This window comes from Rhinopithecus roxellana, chromosome 4 (genome assembly GCF_007565055.1).
Source record: "Rhinopithecus roxellana isolate Shanxi Qingling chromosome 4, ASM756505v1, whole genome shotgun sequence".
Lineage (NCBI taxonomy): Eukaryota > Metazoa > Chordata > Mammalia > Primates > Cercopithecidae > Rhinopithecus > Rhinopithecus roxellana.
In genome coordinates this window covers 72101327-72125250 of record NC_044552.1, presented here as the reverse complement: position 1 = coordinate 72125250, position 23924 = coordinate 72101327, and the positions used below count along the sequence as shown (strand labels likewise).

At 42.1% G+C, this 23924-nt stretch overlaps 1 protein-coding gene across 1 annotated transcript; it reads left to right on the top strand.

Annotated features, from left to right (window-relative positions):
- Nucleotides 1–283: 283 nt before the first annotated feature.
- AMD1 (adenosylmethionine decarboxylase 1) lies at nt 284–22915 on the top strand. Its single transcript, XM_010366026.2, has 9 exons — nt 284–727; nt 13919–14005; nt 15609–15735; nt 17023–17125; nt 19051–19093; nt 19193–19337; nt 19621–19713; nt 20133–20288; nt 20694–22915. Exons 1-9 carry the CDS (start codon nt 618–620, stop codon nt 20832–20834), a joined length of 1005 nt encoding a protein of 334 aa, XP_010364328.1. The 5' UTR covers nt 284–617; the 3' UTR covers nt 20835–22915.
- Nucleotides 22916–23924: the final 1009 nt, after the last annotated feature.

The following is a 23924-nucleotide window of genomic DNA, read 5'->3' as shown; positions in this document are numbered from 1 at the left end:
TCCTCATTCGGTTCCCGCTCTCCCCACCCACTCTGCATTCGATCCGAGGTTTCCAGTCCCCAGCTGGACATCACAGCATCGACTACCACTCAAGAGCCGGCCAGAGCCCGAGCTGCAGCGCAGGGGGCAGCTCCCTGCGCTCCCCGCCAGGCCCTCGGCCAGCCAGCCGCCACTCGGCCACTAGTGATTGACAGGCGGCGGCAGCTATGGGCCGTGGAGGTGGGACGATGCGTCACTTCCTGGTCTTTTGGGGGAGCCGGGATATATAAGGGCGGTGCTCACGCAGCGCTCTCGCTTACACAGTATGGCCGGCGACATTAGCTAGCGCTCGCTCTACTCTCTCTAACGGGAAAGCAGCGGACTACAAGAGACTGAACTGTATCTGCCTCTATTTCCAAAAGACTTACGTTCAACTTTCGCTCACACAAAGCCGGGAAAATTTTATTAGTCCTTTTTTTAAAAAAAGTTAATATAAAATTATAGCAAAAAAAAAAAAAAGGAACCTGAACTTTAGTAACACAGCTGGAACAATCCGCAGCGGCGGCGGCAGCGGCGGGAGAAGAGGTTTAATTTAGTTGATTTTCTGTGGTTGTTGGTTGTTCGCTAGTCTCACGGTGATGGAAGCTGCACATTTTTTCGAAGGGACCGAGAAGCTGCTGGAGGTTTGGTTCTCCCGGCAGCAGCCCGAGGCAAACCAAGGATCTGGGGATCTTCGCACTATCCCAAGGTGGGTCCCCGGGGCTCTCGCTGACATCCGGGCCTGGGGACTGTCGCCGCCGCCGAGGCACCAGCCACGGGCGGGGCCCGAGTTCCCTCAGCCTTCAGGTGGGGGCAGGTCTGCGGCCGGGGGTCGCTTCGGCGGCCTTGGAAGGTTCGCGGTTTGGGGGGGAGCGGCCGTGTCCACGCGGGCCGGAGCCGGCTTCTCCCGCGGTGGTTGCCGCGCCTGGCACTGTCCTGGGGGAGGGGAGGAGGCCGGCGCGGCCGCGTGCTCAGGTAAAGTCCCGCGCTGGGCGGCGGGAGGCGCGGCCCGGGGTGGTTTTGCGGCCCGCGCCTCCCGAGGTTTCCCTCCGTAGTAGTTGGCGGCAGGGGCCTCAGGTGGGGGTCGGGGGCGCCTGCGCGGGTTGCCTCCGGCAGGTGTGGCTCGGCGGGCTTAGTCAGGCGCTAATTCGGGCGTGCCCGCTTCGGGGAATGGAGGGCCGGAGCGGCGCTCGTTCTTGCCGCGGGCGCGGACAGGAGGGGCCCTCCCGGCCTTGTCTGAGGGGCTGGCGAACAGGCCTCCCACCCGCGGTGGCCGCGGGCAGCATGTGGCGCTCAGGCGGCGGGGATTGGGCGGGAGCAGTTGTGTCGCAGTGGCGGGGCCCCACCGCTGCCCTAACGTGCTCTGCGCCAGAGTCTTTTCGGGGCGGCTGGGCAAACGGTGCAGTCCCCGGGGCCGCCCTCGACACGGCCGCTGAGCCCACCGAGGGCTGCTCCCCAGTTTCTTGACCTTGGGTTGTGTAACCTGCTACGGAGCCGGCGGGAGAGGTGCGGTTGGAGGGAGGCCCGCCTGCCCCAGGACATAATGCCTCTAAAGCCTTAAGCTTGAGCAAAGGAATCTGGGGCCCAGTCCTACTGCCGGCCGTCACGCGAGACATACTTGGGCTGACCGCGCCGAAGAGGCGTTTTAGTTGGTATTGCTGTGGAAATCCATGCTTAAATAAAAGCCCGGAGATCCCGTGGATGCTTGGGCCTTGTTCCCGGCTGCGGTCCCACCGGTGGCCACCCATGGCCTTCCTAGGCCCTGCCACCGGATCCCCGGCTCCTCTGCGCACAAGTGCGGCTAGAGTGGCCGTGCTGCGGAGTAACCGGCGTGGCCAGCTTCATTGAGAGGCGGCGACCAATGGGCTCCTGGGCCCGACTTAGAGCCTGGCCCCAGGGTGTGGGCCAATGGGCGTTTTAGGAATGTTAGCTAATCTCGGAGCTGTCCCTTGACAAAAAGCAACTGGAAAAGGGAATCCAGGCAGACACGTGCTACCGAGACTTTAAGGCACGATGGGAAATCCAGTTTCTAGCAGTGTATCTTGAACGATTCCGTTGTAGAAAAAAACTACTAGTGATAGCTAATATGTCACACGTCTCAATTTTTAAGCTTCGTGTGACACTTAAAATGTCTGTAGCGCTTACTACGTGCCAGGCTTACGTGCAGATTATAGGAAGCGGACTTTGGTCATGGAGAAGCTTAGTATTTCCTTCATTTCACAAATGAGAAGGCTGGTATTTGTGATAGGTGTTTGGTAAAAACGATTGTGATCAGGATAATTAACCTAGAAAATCTTGGCAAGAAAGAACTAATGGGTAAGAACAGTCCTAGAAAACGAATAGCAGAAATTGTCACTTTGGCTTTTTAAATGTTTGAGCCCTTAAATAGTAGTAAGTACATGTTGTTAATAAAGGGAAGAAGGTTTTGTTCTCCCCAAGTTCTTGGCAGTTTGGCTGTTTAGAGCTTCCTGAGTCAAAGTGGAGAGGGGGAAGAGGCTTTTAACAAAGCAGCCTGCTTTCTTTAAATGTTTAAGAACCCTTTTTACTTTGTACTTTGATCAGCCCAAATTGTTTTACTGCTTCAGTGTGGCTCTTAAAATCATGGCTAAAGTTGAACTTTGAAGGACAAAATATTCCCTGTAGAGTCCATGATTTAGTGCCATCCATTTTGTGGGTATGTAACATTCATTGAACAACTACTGGTAGTATACTGTCACATTGTAACTGTTGTAGATAAAGCAAGTTAAGCAAGAACGGAAAAATCTATTGATTTAACTAAGGTCCCCTGGTAACCTTCGTAGGAACATTTTTCAGCGACCACTCAAGTGGTTAGGTTATTTATCGGGATGTTAAAAAAGCCTGAAATAGTAGGTGTTCGTTGAATCACCTAAAATCAACAGCCTAGCAAAGAGAGTATCGTCGATGGAGTCTGGTCTGTGGGGACATGGAGCCAGTTTTAGAGACCCCAGGGAAGGATAATCGGACATCTAGAAGAATAAAGCATGACGCGTTTTACTCAAATGACATGATTAAATGCACAGCCTCTGGAATAACAAGATTTGAATTCAAACAGCATTTAATAGCTGTGTGAGCTGTTTCCTCATCTTTAAAATGGAGACAATAATGGTATATAGCTCATGAAAGTTGTGAAGAATAAATAGGTTAATATTTTATATGCAGTACTAAAGACAGGATCCATCTATAGCCCAGGCTGGAGTGCAGTGGCACGATCATGGCTCACTGCAGCCTTGACTTCCTGGGCTCCATTAAGATATGAATAAAAGTGGGTTAAAAGACGAACAGGCTGAATTAAACACATTTGTTTATAAAGCATAATAAACATACGGACATAGAAAGGATTAAGAGAGTGAGAGGCTTAAATGTCCAAAGAGAGCATTAGTGTTGATGCTAAAGACAAGGATAACAAGATAAAGATATTAGGGAGAAAAAATTCCTGGAAAAATAGCTTTCCAAAACTAACGCAAGAAGAAATAGAGAACCTAAAATAGTCCTAGAACAACACCTAAATAACTTGAATCAGTCAATCATCTAGGCCCAGATGGTTTCACTGGAGTATTCTACATAATTCAAGGGAGAAAATATCCAACCTTTTTCACACATTCTTCTAGGAAACGACATACTTCCCTCAGTTTGCTCATCCCAAAGTCTGAAATATTTTTTTCTCCTACACAGTATTTACCTTTCATATTTAGATCTGCAATCCATCTGGAATTGATTTTGTGTGTGGTGTGAGGGAATAGAATTCACTTTAAACAAACTTGGCTCATCAGTCCAAGTTTTAATGCCAAGTTAAGCTGGAATCGTTTCTGAATATACACCTTTTTACTAAACACTGCTTTCCTCTTGTAGACCATTTAAGATAATTTATCTTAATAAGTGAACAAATTATGTAATACTGAGAAATTTAACAAAGAAAAATCTTGTATGATATAGCTTGGGTTAAACACTACTGTTGGAGAAAAGCAGCAGACCAGGTATACCCAGATGAATAAAGGACAATTAAGGGAGAGACAGTTTCTTAGGGGTAACCTGCAGTTTTCTTTAATTTTTCAGATTTTAGGGATGTTGAATAAAAATCAGTGACCATTTAAAAATGGTTTCGTTGTTGGATCACAGTGCTATAACAAACAAAAGCCTTTTATAAGAAATGGCAGCTTTAGGGAGGGTGAGAGTAGTAAGGAGGAAATCTGTTAGAAAATAGAAAATTTTGCTGAGAAAAGAGTGATTTTTCAGAACTGGAAATCCTATTCTGTGCTTTACTCAGATTTTATAAACTAAAACATAATTTTTAGTAAAGGATTGGGGCAGTTACAAAGATAGTCATACCTCAGCTTAACTTTCCCCAAACTCATGCCTTCTTTGACTACGTCATTATGCAGTATTATCACACTATCAATAATTTACATTGAAGGAATTTACAGCCCATTGCCAAAAAACCTTTTAGTGCAATGTTTCAGAGTAAAAATGCTTCCTACTAAAGAATTAAGCTTCTCGTTCCATTCCTCCCAGCAGTTTCAAAAAGGTTTCGGGGCTGGGCTTGGTGGTTCATGTCTAATCCCAGCACTCTGAGAGGCCAAGGAGTTTGAGACCAGTCTGGGCAACATAGTGAAATCCTGACTCTACAAAAAAAAATTGAAAAAGTATCTGGGCATGCTGGTCCATCCTGGTGCGTGTCTGCAGTCCCAGCCACGCAGGAGGCTGAGGTGGGAGGATTTTTTGAGCCATTGGGGGATCGAGGCTGCAGCAAAATGAGATTGCACCAGTGCGCTCCATCTGGGTGACAGAGTGAAACCCTGTCTCAACAACAACAAAAAGATTTCAACTGTTGTTTACAAACCATGTATCTTTAAGAAGCACATGTTGAAAGCAGAAAACTGAGAGGAGTATCCCGATTTGGGGTAAAAATTTGAGACGGAGGAACAATATTGTGATTATAATAGTGTGGCTGCATTCTAGGTTCATATCTTTGAACAAAAGGAGGCGGCTTATTTCTCAGGGTATCTGAATTCACTGCCCCAGGAAGGCATCCTCAGAATCTAACTTCTGGTCAGTCTAGCTTTATTCAAGAATAATCTGGTTTTAGGATGCCTTTGACCTAAAGACTGCTTACTACCTGGGGTAGAGGCACCCTGATGAATGTACTGTAGTGAGAGTCTCTAAAACAGACCTAAAAATATGAGGTAAGCTCAGAATTGGGAAGCTGCAGTGACTTTGGATAAATTACATGAACTCTGAAACTAGCTGGTTTTACATTAGGAAGTAATGAGTAATCTAATGACCTGGAAGCTTTTCAAATAAAAATTTCCAGGCATCATCCTCAGAAAGTGTCTGACCTAACTGGATATGGGAATAGGATCTATGTCGTCATTTTTCAGGTGATTAGAGCATAACCCTGCACTAATGGGTTCCGTCTATATTTAAGTCCTTTGTCTTTTTTTTTTTTTTTTTTTTTTTGACAGTCTCAGTCACCCAGGCTGGAGTGCAATGGTCACATCTCAGCTCACTGTAACCTCCTCCTCCCAGGTTCAAGTGATTCTACTGTCTCAGCCTCCCTAATAGCTGGTACTACAGGTATGCGCCACCATGCCTGGCTAATTTTTTTGTATTTTTAGTAAAAGACAGGGTTTCGCCATGTTGACCAGGCTGGTCTCAAACTCCTGACTTCCAAGTGATTGAGCCATCGCCCCTGGTCCCTTTGTCCATTTTTTAATCACTTTTTTTGTTGAGTTGTGTGTAGATGTTTCTTTTACTTTAGATATTGACCCCTTATGAAGTGACTTGCAAGTATTTTATTCTGTAGGTTGTCTTTTCACTCGTTTCTTTTGATGTATAGAAATTTTTACATTTTAGGTTTTCAAGCTCCATTTGTCTGTTTTTGATTTTTGTTGTATGTCATATCCAAGAAATCATTGTCAAATGTAATGCCTGAAGCGTTTACCCTATGTATTCTTCTAGGAGTTTTATTTCCTCTTAATGTTTAGTTCCTTGATCTATTTTGAGTTAATTTTTGTTTATGATGTAAGGTAAGAGTCCAGCTTAATTTCGTTTGCATGTGGACATCCATTTTTCCCAGCACCATTTGTGGAAGAGACTGTTTTTCCCTGTTACGTAGTCTTGGGACTCTTGTTCAAGATACTCGACCTCAGTCATTTACTTCTTGTTTTGAGACATGCTTGTCTTGCTGTCTCCCAGGCTAGAGTGCAGTGGTGTGACTTTGGCACACTGCAACCTGCGCCTCCTGGGTTCAAGCGATTCTCCTGCCTCAGCCTCCCGAGTAGTTGGGACTACAGGCATGTGCCACCACACCTGGCTAATTTTGGTATTTTTAGTAGAGATGGGGTTTTGTTATGTTGGTCAGGCTGGTCTTGAACTCCTGACCTCAAGTGATCCACCTGCCTTGGGCTCCCAAAATGCATTTAATCAGGCGACATAGAGAAGTCTTGTTATAATATAATCTTGTCCCTGTAAACATTCCTAAGTTCTATTTTTATTAGATTTCAGACTCTAAGAAAACGTTTTAAATATAAAATGTGGCATGCCACTAAAGTGTTGTTTTCCAGACATACCATTCATGTGCTGTTACTAATATAGAATATGTATTTCTTGTTTTTTTTTTTTTTTTTTTTTTTTTTGAGACGGAGTCTCGCTTTGTCACCCAGGCTGGAGTGCAGTGGCCGGATCTCAGCTCACTGCAAGCTCTGCCTCCCGGGTTTACGCCATTCTCCCGCCTCAGCCTCCCGAGTAGCTGGGACTACAGGCGCCTGCCACCTCGCCCGGCTAGTTTTTTGTATTTTTTTTAGTAGAGATGGGGTTTCACCGTGTTAGCCAGGATGGTCTCGATCTCCTGACCTCGTGATCCGCCCGTCTCAGCCTCCCAAAGTGCTGGGATTACAGGCTTGAGCCACCACGCCCGGCCTAATATGTATTTCTTTGGGACCATTTATCATGATCTCTGATTATATTTAATATTTTAGTACCTACTCTTTAAGTGAAATTAGGGTATCTCAACCTCAGCATTCTTGACATTTTGGTTCAGATAATTCACTGTTGTCAGTGACTATCCTGTTAATTATACCGTGTGTAGCAGCATCCCTGGCCTCTGTCCTCTACATGCTGGCAACACCACTACCACCCCAGTTTATGATAAAAAAAAAAAGTGTCTCCAAATATTGCCACATGTCTCCTGGGTGGCAAAATTATCACAAGTTGAGAACCACTGAATTAGATCAAAGAGATGGCATTTAAGATGAGAAAAAGGAATTCAAATCAGGAAGTACTCAATCTACATATTTCTTTGTGTTTTATAAGCACCTAAGAATTGTGTGCTTTGAGCTATGTGCACATGCCTGTAATCCCAAATCCCAGCACTTTGGGAGGCCGAGGCGGGTGGATCGCTTGAGGTCAGGAGTTCGAGACCAGCCTGGCCAACATGGTGAAACGCCTTCTCTACTGAAAATACAAAAATAAATTAGCCGTGCATGGTAGCAGATGCCTGTAATCCCAACTACTCAGGAGGCTGGGGCAGGAGACTTGCTTGAACCTGGGAGGTGGAGTTTGCAGTGAGCTGATAGCGTGCCATTGCACTCCAGCCTAGGTGACAGAACAAGACTCCATCTCAAAAAAAAAAAAAAAAAATTGTGTGCTTGAATAGCTTTATAATAATTTCTAATGACTAGATCAGTATTATGTGATCTGTAATGTGAATAAATCCCAAAATTATCTAGCTGTCTTGCTTCTCTCTCTCTCGATTCTGCTTTATATCCATCAATTTGATTTACTGAACTCTGTAAGAATTGCCAAATATAGATGAGTTTTGTAAACAGTTTATAATAGACTAGTGTTTCAAAGTCTCAGTGTGTAGTATGCTTGGGAATGAAGCAGAGATGAGACCACCACCACTACTGAGCCTGATAAAACATTCTAGCTTAATGCTATCTTTTTTTTTTTTTTTTTTTTTTTTTGACACAGTCTCACTGTGTCACCCAGACTGGAGTGCGGTGGCATGATCTTGGCTCACTACAACCTGATTTAGAAAATGGCTCTGTCGACTGTATAAAGCACTTTGTCTTTTCCATCGTTAATTTGATCAGAAAGCAGACCACTGAAAACCTTTTCTCCAAAACAAGAGTCAGCAAACTTTCTGTAAAGGGCTAGAGAGTAAATTTTAAATTTTGCAAGGCAGGCAGTCTGTTGCAACTACTCATCTCTGCCCTTATAGGGAGAAAATAACCATAGTCAATGTATGGGTGTGGCTAGGTTCCAGTAGAGCTTTATTTACAAAAGCAGGCCATTTTTTCCCACAGAAATGTGATAGAAATAATTTGTGCTGAAATTTTCAGCTGTTGCAGAAATTTTCACCTCTTTTATGTACACATATAGCATTGTATTGACTTCTTCATTTTTCTTTCATCTGTCTTGCCCTCTGATTTATTTTTCTTGAGCCTGGCAGCTCTGGTAAGATATGCCTTTATCATCACTAGGTTGATTGACAGTTTAACTGTTTGTCCTAGGGTGCTTAAAGTAATTGCTTTCTTTGATACTATGATTGAAAAATTCTGACTAGTGGAGCATTACTAGTAGTTGAGGAAAGGTTTGGATGGAGAATTTTATGAACTGTTGATGAATGAGTGTAAGAGCATTTTGAAGCCAGATGGGTTGGCACGTGCCTATAATCCCAGCACTTTGGGAGGCTGGGGTGGGAGGATTTCATAAGCCCAAAAGTTTGAGACAAACCTGGGCAATATAGGGAGACCTCATCTCTACAAAAAATTTAAAAATATATTAGTAAGGTGTAGTGATACATGCCTGTGGTCCCAGCTACTTGGGAGGCTGAGATGGGAGGATCTCTGAGCCTGGGAGGCCAAAGCTCCAGTGAGCTGTGATTGTGCCATTGTTCTCCAGCCTGGGCGACAGTGAGACTGGTTCAAAAAACAAAAGGTTATTTATTTCTGCCATTACAGAAGAAGCATGCTACACTGTCTTCTTTTATTAAAATGCAATTAATAAACCCTGGACAGAATGCCTTGTTGAGCAGCTATCCAAGGACTCTGAGAAGTAAATTTTAGCAGGTGAAATGGAGAAGAAAGCCAGAACTTTAAATTCCACTGAACCACTAATTTCCTGTTTTTTTTCCCCTTTGGTATCTCCTCACTGATTTCTCCTGGGCTTGCCGGAAACCCAAAACTGAACAGTAAGGGCAGGCAAAAATAGTTCCAAGAAAGGCTCTCTAGTTCTGGTCTGCAAAGAAAGAAAGAGAGGCCCCTTTGAGTCAGAGTGGAGGAAATCTCTTTTTTGCTTTTGTTTTATTCTGTTCTGCCCCAACCCCCTTGTAGGCCTTTAGCAGCTATGGCAGTTAGGTAGATACCTAAAACAAGAGAAGGGAATCGTTTTTTGTTTGTTTGTTTGTTTTTGAGACAGAGTCTTGTTCTATTGCCCAGGCTGGAGTGCAGTGGCGCGATCTCGGCTTACTTGCAAGCTCCATCTCCCAGGTTCACACAATTCTTCTGCCTCCACGCTATTCTCCTGCCTCAGCCTCCCGAGTAGCTGGGACTACAGGTGCCCGCCATCACGCCCGGCTAATTTGTTGTGTTTTTGGTAGAGACAGGATTTCACAGCATAGCCAGGATGGTCTCCATCTCCTGACCTCGTGATCCCCCCGCCTCGGCCTCCCAAAGTGCTGCGATTACACGCATGAACCCTCACACCTGGCCAAAGCCCTGTTTTTATAGATAGTGGATGAAGAAGAGTCCTTCCCCTATCCCTTATGTGAGTCAGGCATTGTCAGAGAGATTATGGAGAGTTGAAGAAAAGTAAACCTATGAAATTTTATATGAACGTTCCTTAGCCGTTTTGCATGGATCTGACCCTAAACAGCACATCAGAGGTTTGAAAACTAAAATACAGGATAAACTGCCTCCCCAGAGCCAGCCTGGCCATTGGGTGGCAAATAAGTGGGACAGATGCAAATAGCATAGCAAAGGAGTTCATAACGAACCTGACATTGGAACCATAACACAACCTACAAATGTTGAGTAAAAACTTGAAGCCTGAACCAAACCAGATTGTCTGCTAAACATTTTTAAAAATCAAGACCTAGAATGATGTAACATGTCAAAATACAGGATGCAATCCTAAATTGGTTGACATACCCAAAACCAGGAAAATCTTAACATCTCGAAAGAACAGAAGACACCAACCTCAAGGTGACATGGACCACGATTTTAAAGTATCTGTGCTACAAATTGTAAGGGTGAATACTTTTTGTTTTAAGAGAGGGTCTTGCTCTGTTACCCTGGCTGGAGTGTAGTGGTATAATCATGGTTCATTGCACCCTCCACCTCCTAGGCTCAAGCAAACTTCCCACATCAGCCTTACTGAGTAGCTGGAACTACATGCCTACACCACCGCTCCCAGCTGCCAGAGACTGGCTATTGCTGTGTTGCCCAGGCTGGTGTTGAACTTCTGGCCTTGTGATCCTTCCTTCTTGGCCTCTCTGAACCACAGTGCCTGACCACAACAGCCTTTTAAAAAAGAGAAAACAAAAATAAGAAAGGAAAAGATTGTTACATTTTTTGGTTCAGCCAGGGACCCTGTTAAAAGTCTTAATAGAAATGGTGAGTATAGCCAGGCGCGGTGGCTCAAGCCTGTAATCCCAGCACTTTGGGAGGGCGAGACGGGCTGATCACGAGGTCAGGAGATTGAGACCATCCTGGCTAACATGGTGAAACCCCGTCTCTACTAAAAAAAAAAAAAATACAAAAAACTAGCCGGGCGAGGTGGCGGGTGCCTGTAGTCCCAGCTACTCAGGAGGCTGAGGCAGGAGAATGACGTAAACCCAGGAGGCGGAGCTTGCAGTGAGCTGAGATCCGGCCACTGCACTCCAGCCCGGGCGACAGAGCGAGACTGTCTCAAAAAAAAAAAAAAAAAAAAAAAAGGTGAGTATAACTGAGAAAGGGAGGGTGGGATTTGTTAGTGCATCCAGTGGGTAAAAAAGAATATGTGCAAGAATGGTAAGTTATAGTGGGAAGTCAGTAGGTGATGACTTAAGCAGATAGCATTATTGATGGACCTGAATTAGATAAGCTCTTTAAAGATCTGAAATTTTAATGCTTCAAATACTTAAATCGTAGTTGGTATTTTTATTTACCTTCATATTCAGGAATGGGAGTCTTAATAGTAGATAATTTTTGCAAGGATTTTGTAAATTTATCTTAGTCAAGTGAAGCAGGATTTCATTCCCACGAGTAAAGTTTGTTTATTTTTTTGAGATGGAGTTTCACTTTTGTCGCCCAGGCTGGAATGCAGTGGTGTGATCTCGGCTCACTGCAACCTCCATCTCCGCATTCAGTCTCCTGCCTCAGCCTCTGGAGTAGCTGGGATTATAGGCGCCCACCACCACGCCCAGCTAATTTTTGTATTTTTAGTAGAGACGGGGTTTCAACACGTTGGCCAGGCTGATCTCAAACTCCTGACCTCAGGTAATCCACGCGCCTCGGCTGGGATTACAGGCGTGAGCCACTGTGACTAGCCAAGTTTTTTTTTGTTTTTTGTTTTTGTTTGTTTTTTTGTTTTTGAGTTGGAGTCTCCCCTCTGTTTCCCTGGCTGGTATGCAGTGGCAAGATGTCAGCTCACTGCACCCTCCACCTTCAAGTGATTCTTCTGCCTCAGCCTCCTGAGTAGCTGAGATTACAGGCGTGTGCCACCACACAAGCCAGGAATAATTTCAAGGGTTGTCACAGTATATGTCCCGCATATGTATTCTTTGCATATATGAACAAATTGTTAGCACCTTTTTAAAAGAACCTTAATTTTTTAATAGCTCTTTTTAAAAAGTTGTTTAGTCATGTTATAGTCAAATACAGGAACTCAGCTCTAATCGTTAGCAAGCCTAACACATTACATATTTTTGGATGGGTATTGGTACACAGATGGGTCAGTAACAGTTTCTTATAGCAAAATGGTGAGACACACACAAAATTCTACCAGGCTTCTTTGGTGGTGTGCTTGCTTTTTAATACAAATGAATAAAACATTTTGCTGTTGGATTTCGCTCAGACGTTCTTATCTGGTTAACAAATGATTTGCCGGCTGGGCACAGTGGCTCACGCCTGTAATCCCAGCACTTTGGGAGGCCGAGGCAGGCGGATCACCTGAGGTCAGTAGTACCAGACCAGCCTGGCCAACATGGTGAAACCCTGTCGCCACTAAAAATACAAAAATTAGCCAGGCGTGGTGGTGCATGCCTGTAATCCCAGCTGCTTGGGAGGTGGAGGTTGCAGTGAACAGAGATCTTGCCACTAGACTCCAGCCTGGGTGGTAGAGCAAGACTCAGTCCCAAAAAAAAAAGAAAAAAGATTTGCCATTTTTGTGAGTATAGAGCAATGGCCTGTCAGATATCATGGGGCTTAAAAATTTTTCTTTTTTTTAAAGACCTAGGGTATTGCTCTATTGCCCAGGTTGGTTTCAAACTCCTGAGCTCAAGCCATCCCAATCCCAAAGTGCTAGGATTACAGGCGATTCTCCTGCCTCAGCCTCCTGAGTAGCTGAGATTATAAGCACCTGCCACCACACCTGGTCTCAAAGTCCTGACCTTAAGTGATCCACCTGCCTTGGCCTCCCAAAGTGCTGGGATTACAGGTGTGAGCCACCGTGCCCGGCCTAGAAAATATTTCTGGCAAACAACTGGGCATGGTGGCACACGCCTGTGGTTCTGGTTACCTGAGAGACTGAGGCAAGAAAATTGCTTGAGCCTGGGAGGTCAAGATTGAAGTGAGCTGTGATTGCGCCACTGCACTCCAGCCTGGGCGACAGAGTGAGACCCTGTCTCAAAAAATAATAATATCTGGTCATGTTAAGCTGTTCCATGGAATTACATTGTCTTTTTATAATGGGCACACTGATGAAAGAATCAATACTTTCCTAATTCTATTTCAGGCAAATTAAGACTAGTTTCTTCATGTCCATATGACCTCCATTGCTATGGTTGCTTGTACTGCACATTTCCTGCTAAATGGGCTTTCTTATTGCATTTGGAGAGCTGTATAGTATTCCCAAAATCTTCTAGGTGTGCTTATAATTGGCAAAGTAATTCCAGTGTTTTGTAAGTGCTATAAGGGTAACATCACTCACTGTCCAGACAGTTAGACAGGCTTTTAAATCTCTATGCCAATTAGATTGGTAAAATTATGCTCTTTTTTTTAAGTGTTTTTTTTTTTTTTTTTTTTTTTTTTTTTGAGGCAGAGTCTCACTCTGTCGCCGGGGCTGGAGTGCAGTGGCCGGATCTCAGCTCACTGCAAGCTCCGCCTCCCGGGTTTACGCCATTCTCCTGCCTCAGCCTCCCGAGTAGCTGGGACTACAGGCGCCCGCCACCTCGCCCGGCTAGTTTTTTGTATTTTTTTTAGTAGAGACGGGGTTTCACCGTGTTAGCCAGGATGGTCTCGATCTCCTGACCTCGTGATCCGCCCGTCTCGGCCTCCCAAAGTGCTGGGATTACAGGCTTGAGCCACCGCGCCCGGCCAAGTGTTTCTTAAGGTTAAAAATCTGCACATTTTAGAGACAGAGTGTCCCACTGAATTCCTATAATCATTGATGAGTTAATGGTTTACCTTGGTTTATGGACCTTTGAACATTTTTTTGCCTATTTTTCTTTTAGTAATTTGTAAATACATAGTATAATGACCTTTTTTTTCATATATAGCATAATATACCTGTCATTTATCTGGATATGTCAATGTAGATTATTTTGAAAGAAACTAAATGTTGGTGTACAATATTAATTAAAAATGTGGTCTCTTCATGGGAAAAAGGGTGAGCTTTGTAATTTTTATGAGTAGGTGGGTACTGTTGTGGATTAATCATAATTTTTTTTGTTAAATGATAGATCTGAGTGGGACATACTTTTGAAGGATGTGCAATGTTCAATCATAAGTGTGACAAAAACTGACAAGCAGGAAGCTTATGTACTCAGGTAAGTCCTGTGAAACAAGTGTTAGGTAGCTCATTTCAGTCCTAATCATAATGTGAAACAGTAAGTTCCTCTCAGTTGTAGTTCTGGGTTTTTTTGTTTGGTTTGGTTTCTTGAGACTTAGTTTTACTCAGTCACCCAGGCTGGAGTGCAGTGGCGTGATCTCAGCTCACTGCAACCGCCACCTCCCTGGTTCAAGCAATTTTCCTGCCTAAGCCCCCTGAGTAGCTGGGATTACAGGCACCCTCCATCACACATGGCTAATTTTTGTATTTTTAGTAGAAACGGGGTTTCACCATGTTGGCCAGGCTGGTCTTGAACTGCTGACCTCAGGTGATCCACCCGCCTCGGCCTCCCAAAGTGCTGGGATTATACACGTGAACCACTGCACTCCGCCTTTTTTTACATTATTTTTAAGAATATGGTATAAAAGGAAATGTTTAGTGTAACATGGATGTTTTTAGGATGTAAATTTTGAAGCCTCACCGGACGGTTCAGGGTGGTTGCCATCTTTTCCTCCCACTTAATAAAGAAGTACCTCTTAATCAGAAGTTCAGGCAAAGGGAAAAGTTAGCTTTGCTATACAAATACAGTTGTCTAATTGGTATATAAAAGCTCATCACCTTTTTTATAGTTGCAGAGTTAATTTATTCAATAAATACTTTGAATGAATGCTTATAGTATATATTGTGTATATATTGTGATGGACCTTGCAGGGGGATACTGGACTAAACAGCCCCCCCACCCTTGTTTTTTTTTTTTTCTTCCCCCGCTGAGACAGAGCCTCACTCTGTCCAGGGTGAAGTGCAGTGGCGCAATCTCATCTCACTGCAACCTCTGCCGCCCAGGTTCAAGCAATTCTCTTGCCTCAGCCTCCCAAGTAGCTGGTATTGCAGGCACCTGCCACCATGCCTGGCTAATTTTTGTATTTTTAGTAGAGACGGGGTTTCACCATCTTGGTCAGGCTGGTCTTGAACTCCTGACCTCGTGATCCACCCACCTTGACCTCCTAAAGTGCTGGGATTACAGGTGTGAGCCACCGTGCCTGGCCTCTCTCTCTTTTTTTTTTTTTTTTTTTTTTGAGACGGAGTCTCGCTCTGTCACCCGGACTGGAGTGTAGTGGCCGGATCTCAGCTCACTGCAAGCTCCGCCTCCCGGGTTCACGCCATTCTCCTGCCTCAGCCTCCCGAGTAGCTGGGACTACAGGCGCCAGCCACCTCGCCCGGCCAGCTTTTTGTATTTTTTAGTAGAGACGGGGTTTCACCATGTTAGCCAGGATGGTCTCGAACTCCTGACCTCGTGATCCGCCTGTCTCGGCCTCCCAAAGTGCTGGGATTACAGGCTTGAGCCACCGTGCCCGGCCTCTTTTTTTTTTAAACTAAGTTTATATTATGAATATACTAATGTTTATGAAAATGCTTACCATGTGCCAAGCCCTGGGGATGTTTTGTATACTAGAAAAAAGAATACTGTAGTGTGTAACTTGCTTCCTTGAGATCCTAATATTTAAAAATACTAGCCGAAATTGTAAATAATTAAATTGGTTGATTGCACCCTCAGTAGTACATTAGTATTGTTACAATATTGTGACTTTTTTCAACTGCAGTGAGAGTAGCATGTTTGTCTCCAAGAGACGTTTCATTTTGAAGACATGTGGTACCACCCTCTTGCTGAAAGCACTGGTTCCCCTGTTGAAGCTTGCTAGGGATTACAGTGGGTTTGACTCAATTCAAGTAAGTAGCAAACTTTTAAATATTTTTTCAGGCATAAATGTTAGAGTTCTTATCCTGTAATATGTAAAGTAAATAAATTTGTATACTTACTGCCTTTGTTACAATGCAAGTAAACACGTGGTAAGGTGTTCATATCTTAGAAAGAGATCTGATTCTAAAGAACAGCAGAAAATATGAAGGAAGCAGAGAATGAGTTAGGATGAAATTCAAGTGGGAGAAAGAAATGAAGAAGCCAGACACTTCCAGTAGTTAATTTCTTAACATGGTTACTTATAATAATAGAGAAATGGTAAGAAAAGAAGGAAAAGCAAAATGTCATTACCGAAATCGTCCAGTCTTTATAATGAGTTAGGTCGAAGAGCAACAGTCAGTATTGAGTTAAATTCTCATACTCTTCAATAACTAAGGGGTTTTTACCTAGAGTATAATTTTCTGATTAGTAGTGGTTGTCACATTTTATTTTATTTTTTATTTTTTTGAGATGGAGTTTCGCTCTAGTTTCCCAGGCTGGAGTGCAATGGCACAATCTCAGCTCACTGCATTCTGCACCTCCCAGGTTCAAGCGATTCTCCTGCCTCAGCCTCCCAAGTAGCTGGGATTACAGGTGCCCACCACCACGCCCGGCTAAATTTTTTGTATTTTTAGTAGAGATGGTGTTTCACCATGTTGGCCAGGCTGGTCTCATAACTCCTGACCTCAGGTGATCCACCCGCCTCAGCCTCCTGAAGTGCTGGGATTGCAGGCGTGAGCCACTGCACCCGGCCTGAGTTTTAATCTTTAACTTCATAAGGAAAGGATGGATTGTCATTAGTACTCAGTACAGTTTTTGTTGTGAATTGATCCTTGTAAGAAATCTAAAGCAATGTGTGCTTAACTTGGATCACTGATGCTTAAAACTAATATGTTATTTCCCCCAAATTTTTGCTTACATGACTATTAATAAGCCCAGTTTAGAAACTACCGTTCTAGAAAGGAATATACTTGGTGTTAATCGTTGTTAACGACCCATCATGCCTAGACTGGGCTTTTAAAAAAAAAAAAAGAGGGAGGGAGAGATGAGGCCTCAGTATGTTGTACAGGCTGGACTCCTGGACCAAGTGATCCTCCTGCCTCACCCTCCCAATAGCAGAACCTACAGACATATGCTACCATGCCCAGCTAAAATATTTGAGTTTTGATTTTGCCAAGTTTTGATATGTGGGAAATAGTTGATTAGCTTCGAAAAGTGATAGAATTCTACAGCTAAAAGTTATCTTTTTTTTTTCTTTTTTTTCTTTTTTAATAAAGAGCTTCTTTTATTCTCGTAAGAATTTCATGAAGCCTTCTCACCAAGGGTACCCACACCGGAATTTCCAGGAAGAAATAGAGTTTCTTAATGCAATTTTCCCAAGTAAGTTTAAATAAAATATAAACCTGTTGTCTTCTTAAAGACAGAAAGTGCAACCTCTCAGAGATCTTTCTATATGAGAGCATATGTATGCAGGTATAGCACTCTACATACACTAATATTTGCTTTCCTTGTGGATTTTTTGGTTTGTTTTAGACGGGGGTCTCAGTCTGTCACCCATGCTGGTACAGTGGTGTGATCATAGCTCACTGCAGCCTCAACATCCCAGGCTCAAGTGGTCCTCCCAAGTAGCTGGGGCTACAGGTGTGCACCACCACACCTGGCTATATATATACGTATATATATATATACGTGTACGTATATATACGTGTATGTATATATACGTGTATATATATGTGCATATATATGCACGTGTGTATATATATATATATATATATATATTTTTTTTTTTTTTTTTTTAATTTTTAGTAGAGACAAGGTTTTGCCGTGTTTGCCCAAGCCAGTCTTGAACTCCTGGACTCAAGGGATCCACCTGCCTTGACCTCCCCAAAGTGCTAGGATTACAGGTGTGAGTTACTGCACCTGATCCGTATTTACTTTGAGTTGGATGTTTTAGGAGTACAGTAGTGATCTTTATATAGCCTGTAATTCAAAATATGCAGAGTTTATAAAGAGCATTAAAATATTAGATAAAATATTTTTAGTTAAGAGAGATGAATAGATAGCTTATTACAAATTATGTATACACATGCACTTGTAAAAATAATTGTGTGTCATAAATCAGTGGTGTTTAAAGGATGGAATTTTAAAATGTAGAATTGATCACCTGCCACCTCTGGTTTTTCATATAGCATAGAGAGTTCATCTTCATCTGGCCAGTCCCTCTATTTTGTGTCTCACTCAGTGGTTCTTTTTGCCTATTTGTTTGTTTGAGACAAACTCTCACTCTGTCTCCCAGGCTGGAGAGCATTGGCATCATTATAGTTCACTGCAATGTCAAACTCTTGAGTTCAAGCACCCAGCTAATTTTCATTAAATTTTTAGTAGAGATGGAGTCTGGCTATGTTGCCCCAGCTGGTCTTAAACTCCTGGCCTGTAGCAGTCCTCTAGCCTCAGTGGTTCCTAACCTATAGATCATAATGTCCTTTGACAATATGAACAAAGTTATATGATTCCCTCCAGAAAAATACCTAGTGCTCTGCTCCAGCATTTTATATAACAATTGACCTGGCTTTTTTAAATTGCACAGTGTAAAGTAGTGTTTCCTGAATGAAATTGGTACTAAGCTTTTATTTATAGAGGTCAGGGAACTAAAGGTTATTTGATAACATCCTTACTTCCTAGATAAGGCTGAAAACCTAAGATAATTTAGTAACCTTGCACAAAGTCGCTTACAAGCATGAAAATCGAACTTAGCACATCTACTAATATGAAACCAAATCAGGCCAATCAGAGTGTTGGGTGTTTAGTGCAAATATCCACCAAGTCAGTTGATTCTCTTTATCTGGGAATTCACCTACTGTTTCCTTTCACTGATGACATTTCTTCTTTTTTCTTGAGACAGCGTGTCACTCTGTTGCCCAGGCTGGAGTGGAGTTGCATGATCTTGGCTCACTGCAACCTCCACCTCCCGGATTCAAGCAGTTCTCCTGCCTCAGCCCCCCAAGTAGCTGGGATTATAGGCGTGTGCCAACATGCCCAGCTAATTTTTGTATTTTTAGTAGCAACGGGGTTTCATCTTGTTGGCCAGGCTGGTCTCGAATTCCTGACCTCAAGTGATTTGCCCACCTCGGCCTCCCCCAGAAGGGGTGGGATTATAGGCATGAGCTACTATGCCCGGTCCACTCATGGATGACATTTCTAATAAGTGGCAAATAGTATCATTCTGCTTATTGTGGAAGGGTAGTAACAAACCATCCTATTAAATGGATGTGTTGTGTTTATTTTGTGTTCTCTTCCCTCAACAGATGGAGCAGCATATTGTATGGGACGTATGAATTCTGACTGTTGGTATGTTTAGTGCAATTTTGTGGATTTTTGTTGTCCTATGGAAGATTTAGTTTAAACTGCCAATTGTCATTTTTAGGAACATTTTTAACTTTTATTTAGGTACTTATATACTCTGGATTTCCCAGAGAGTCGGGTAATCAGTCAGCCAGATCAAACCTTGGAAATTCTGATGAGTGAGCTTGACCCAGCAGTTATGGACCAGTTCTACATGAAAGATGGTGTTACTGCAAAGGATGTCACTCGTGTAAGCATTTTTAGTAATAATTGTTGCTGGATTCTTCTGCATGGGGACTAAATTTTATTTTTCATTCTTTAAGTTCAGGGTTACAAGTGCAAGTTTGTTATGTTGGTAAACTTGTGTCATGGGGGTTTGTCATACAGAGTATTTTGTCACCCAAGGATTAAGCCTAGCACCAGTTAGTTATTTTTCCTGGTCCTCTCCCTCCTCCCATCCTGGGATTGTATTTTGAACTCATTTGAAGTTTGTTTGTCAAACCTTTGTTAAACTCAGTCTTTTTTCCCCCCAGGAGAGTGGAATTCGTGACCTGATACCAGGTTCTGTCATTGATGCCACAATGTTCAATCCTTGTGGGTATTCGATGAATGGAATGAAATCGGATGTGAGTAGTTATATATATTGCTTCAATAATTATTTAAATATTTAAATGTGTAATAGTCTTTCCATTCTTTTTTTTTTTTTTTTTTTTTTGAGGCGGAGTCTCGCTCTGTCGCCCGGACTGGAGTCCAGTGGTCGGATCTCAGCTCACTGCAAGCTCCACCTCCCGGGTTTACGCCATTCTCCTGCCTCAGCCTCCCGAGGAGCTGGGACTACAGGCGCCTGCCACCTCGCCCGGCTAGTTTTTGTATTTTTTTTTTTTTTTTAGTAGAGACGGGGTTTCACCGTGTTAGCCAGGATGGTCTCGATCTCCTGACCTCGTGATCCGCCCGTCTCGGCCTCCCAAAGTGCTGGGATTACAGGCTTGAGCCACCACGCCCGGCCAGTCTTTCCATTCTTAACACTGTGAACTGTTTCTCTCAGGGAACTTATTGGACTATTCACATCACTCCAGAACCAGAATTTTCTTATGTTAGCTTTGAAACAAACTTAAGTCAGACCTCCTATGATGACCTGATCAGGAAAGTTGTAGAAGTCTTCAAGCCAGGAAAATTTGTGACCACCTTGTTTGTTAATCAGGTAATTTTATATTTTATTATTAATCAGGTAATTTGGTTTTTAAAATCTAAAGGAAGTGAGACTGAGGCCTAAGATGTATTCTAAGATAGCACATATACCAGCCACTCAGATATCCAGAAGTAATACTGTTTGAGGTTACTGGTAGCTGAGAAGCTTTGTTTCATTAGACCTATATCAGTCCTTGTTTTCTATCTAGCCAAATTGATGGGTTCCTTCTGTCTTGCTATTGACAGGCCTGGTGGGAGGAACCGTAAGAAGCCCTGGTCCCTCCAGCACATAAGAAGGCAGCTAAAATAACTCAAATGTCTTAGTTTCATTAAGATAAAAGTCTGTCACTTAACTGTTTTGGTTGAAAATACTTCTCTGGATTGCAAACACTAATGGTTATTTAATTTTTTCCCTCAGAGTTCTAAATGTCGCACAGTGCTTGCTTCACCTCAGAAGATTGAAGGTTTTAAGCGTCTTGATTGCCAGAGTGCTATGTTCAATGATTACAATTTTGTTTTTACCAGTTTTGCTAAGAAGCAGCAACAACAGCAGAGTTGATTAAAAAAAATGAAGAAAAAACGCAAAAAGAGAACACATGTAGAAGGTGGTGGATGCTTTCTAGATGTCGATGCTGGGGGCAGTGCTTTCCATAACCACCACTGTGTAGTTGCAGAAAGCCCTAGATGTAATGATAGTGTAATCATTTTGAATTGTATGCATTATTATATCAAGGAGTTAGATATCTTGCATGAATGCTCTCTTCTGTGTTTAGGTATTCTCTGCCACTCTTGCTGTGAAATTGAAGTGCATGTAGAAAAAACCTTTTACTATATGAAACTTTACAACACTTGTGAAAGCAACTCAGTTTGGTTTATGCACAGTGTAATATTTCTCCAAGTATCATCCAAAATTCCCCACAGACAAGGCTTTCGTCCTCATTAGGTGTTGGCCTCAGCCTAACCCTCTGGGACTGTTCTATTAAATTGCTGCCAGAATTTTACATCCAGTTACCTCCACTTTCTAGAACATATTCTTTACTAATGTTATTGAAACTAATTTCTACTTCATACTGATGTTTTTTGAAACGGCAATTAAAGTTTTTCTTCCATGAGTTGAGTCCTTAAGAAAATGATTCCAGTTACTCATTTTGCATATTTACTATTTTAACATTATTGGACCCTGCATTTATAGTCCTTTGATTTCTTCCCTCTCCCTGGTGTCTCCCCCAAGACCCCAAATAAAGCAATACACTGTTAACACTGTGGGTTTATATACTAATTCTATACCCCAGATGGGAAATGGAGGAGATGGTCCCTGGGCTTAATACTCTTTAAAGGGCATGGGAATTTAACCTCTCTTTTATTGTAATGTGCTCTTTTGGAAAATAGTTGATTCGCAGGGAAGACCCAGAGTTGTAGATTGAGATTAGGGTGTACTGGCTGAACTGTGGAAAACATACAATTCTGTATTCCTCAGTAAATGAGATTAGTGTCTGATGAGTAGCACGCCTTTACTAACCTACTAAGTTTAAGTAGTAGTATAAAATGATTTTTTATTTAGTTAATTACCAGAGAGATTTAGCATAATTTTATTCTGGATTCAGTAAATCAAGTCAGCTTGGATCATTCACCTTAACTTTTCTTTTAGCGGCCATTTCCACTAGTTTCCATTAAGTAGTGTTCTATAAACTTTGATCCAAAGCAGAATCAATGTCTTTTCCATCTTGTGACTTAAAGTTCTGTGACTGTGATGCATGTGTGTTCTGACTTCATCTGTTCCTCTAACTACGGTGTTTCCCTCACCATGGCATTCGTAGGATGAAATGAATGACTGCCCAGAATGAGAATTTGTCCAGATTATTCAGATAAACATCATAAAGTAGAATATATGAATAAATAAGTAGAACATAAATAAAATTCCAAAATACTCAATGAGAAATAACTAGTAATATAGCCTTTCAAGAGTTGGTACCTTTTTGCTATATTTGCAGATACTCTGGGATTTTAAGGAACTGAGAAAACAGCAAAGTTGACTAAATTTTATATTTCTTGTCCTCTAAATATCTTGATAATTTCTGGATTGATGCAGTGATGTTTTTGTTCCTTCCGTATTTATAAATGAAACACCTTTTTTTAGTGTTTCTAAACCTAAAATCTACTTGGTTTGAAATCAAGTGGTTGGAACACTGTTTGACTTTTATTTGAAGCATGTTGTTGATTGAAAATTTCATTGAGGAAGTTTTCAGTCAGTGTGTAAGTTTGATTCTGTAATGAGCACAGCACCTAATATTTTGAGGAGCTCTGTTTTAAGGACCAATGCTTAAGGTGGACTTTGTTCGTAAACAGTATCCCAATAGATTTGTTGACTTGAGGTCTGTGGGTTTTTTTTGTTTTGTTTTGTTTTCCTAATAGAATTAAGAATTCTAATGTTGAAAAACTGCACAAATTTGTATGGGACAAAGCCTAGAAAAGAGAAATGTAGATTGAATCATAATCTAAATCATGGTTTGATAGAAGAGGGAAAGTTTTGGTGCCATAATTTCTCCTTTCACTGGTGTTGGACTTAAATCAGTTGAAATGTATTTCTGTACCACAATTTACGCTTCAATAAAAGTTTAATTGTCTAGTGACATTCAGAAACTTTTCTGTTGCCCTGTTTTTTAAAGGAGTCTACTTGACCAAATACTCTATATCTGAAGTTTAAAATCAATATAACAATGTGTATTTATGAGTTTGGAGTTAGAGAAAAGTTTAAAAGTGTTAGGTCCCAATCTTTATTATAGACTAGACTCTTAAAACATTGGTTGAGGATGATCAAACTATAAGTTTCCTTATTTCATTCATGGTTATTTCTATTAAGTAGAAAAAATTTATAAGCGTGATCATTTCCTTTTTTAACTTAGGGCCTTGTTCTGTTGTCCAGGCTGGAGTGTGGTGGCTGTTCACAGGTGCGATCATAGCATACTGCTTCCTTGAACTCCTAGGCTCAAGCAGTCCTGCTGCAGCTTCCCAATTAGCTGGGACTGCAGGCTTCTGCCATCACACTTGGCTTTGTCATTTTCTTTATTTGGCAACATTTTAGTTCTACAGTCAAATATGTAATAAGCTGAAAATGTTATGAAAATGTATATTCTGATCTTTCTCAGAATATGCTTCAGTTAGAAAATATTTCCTCAATTTTCATTAAAAACAGATGGTGTTCCTAGAAAAGCAAAATATTACATATCTGTGCAATATGTAATTCACAAAATTCATTTGCCAAAAACAGGTGAGTGAATTTGGGGGTTCGTTAGCAGTCATCAAGTTTCCATCATAGACACATAAGTGGAAACGTGATACTATTTTATTCTCCTGGATGGACAATTATGATGGATTTGTTGGGTTCTGGGCTTCAGGCTTCATAATCTCATCCACTTTGCCCTTCCTCTTGTCATAATGGAAGAGGTGCTCCTAATTTGGATTCCATCCTTTCCTCCTTTCAGAGACTGTCCTGTGATTTCCTAAAACATTTCCATTAGTTTGTTTGAATTTTCTGATTTTCTTCCCTTAGGGCCCTCCACAGGCCTCTGTGCTAGTGCCTTGAATGATGGCAAGTGACCAAAAAATTTTTTTTTCTTTTATTTCTTCTTCTTTTTTTTTTAAGACGTTC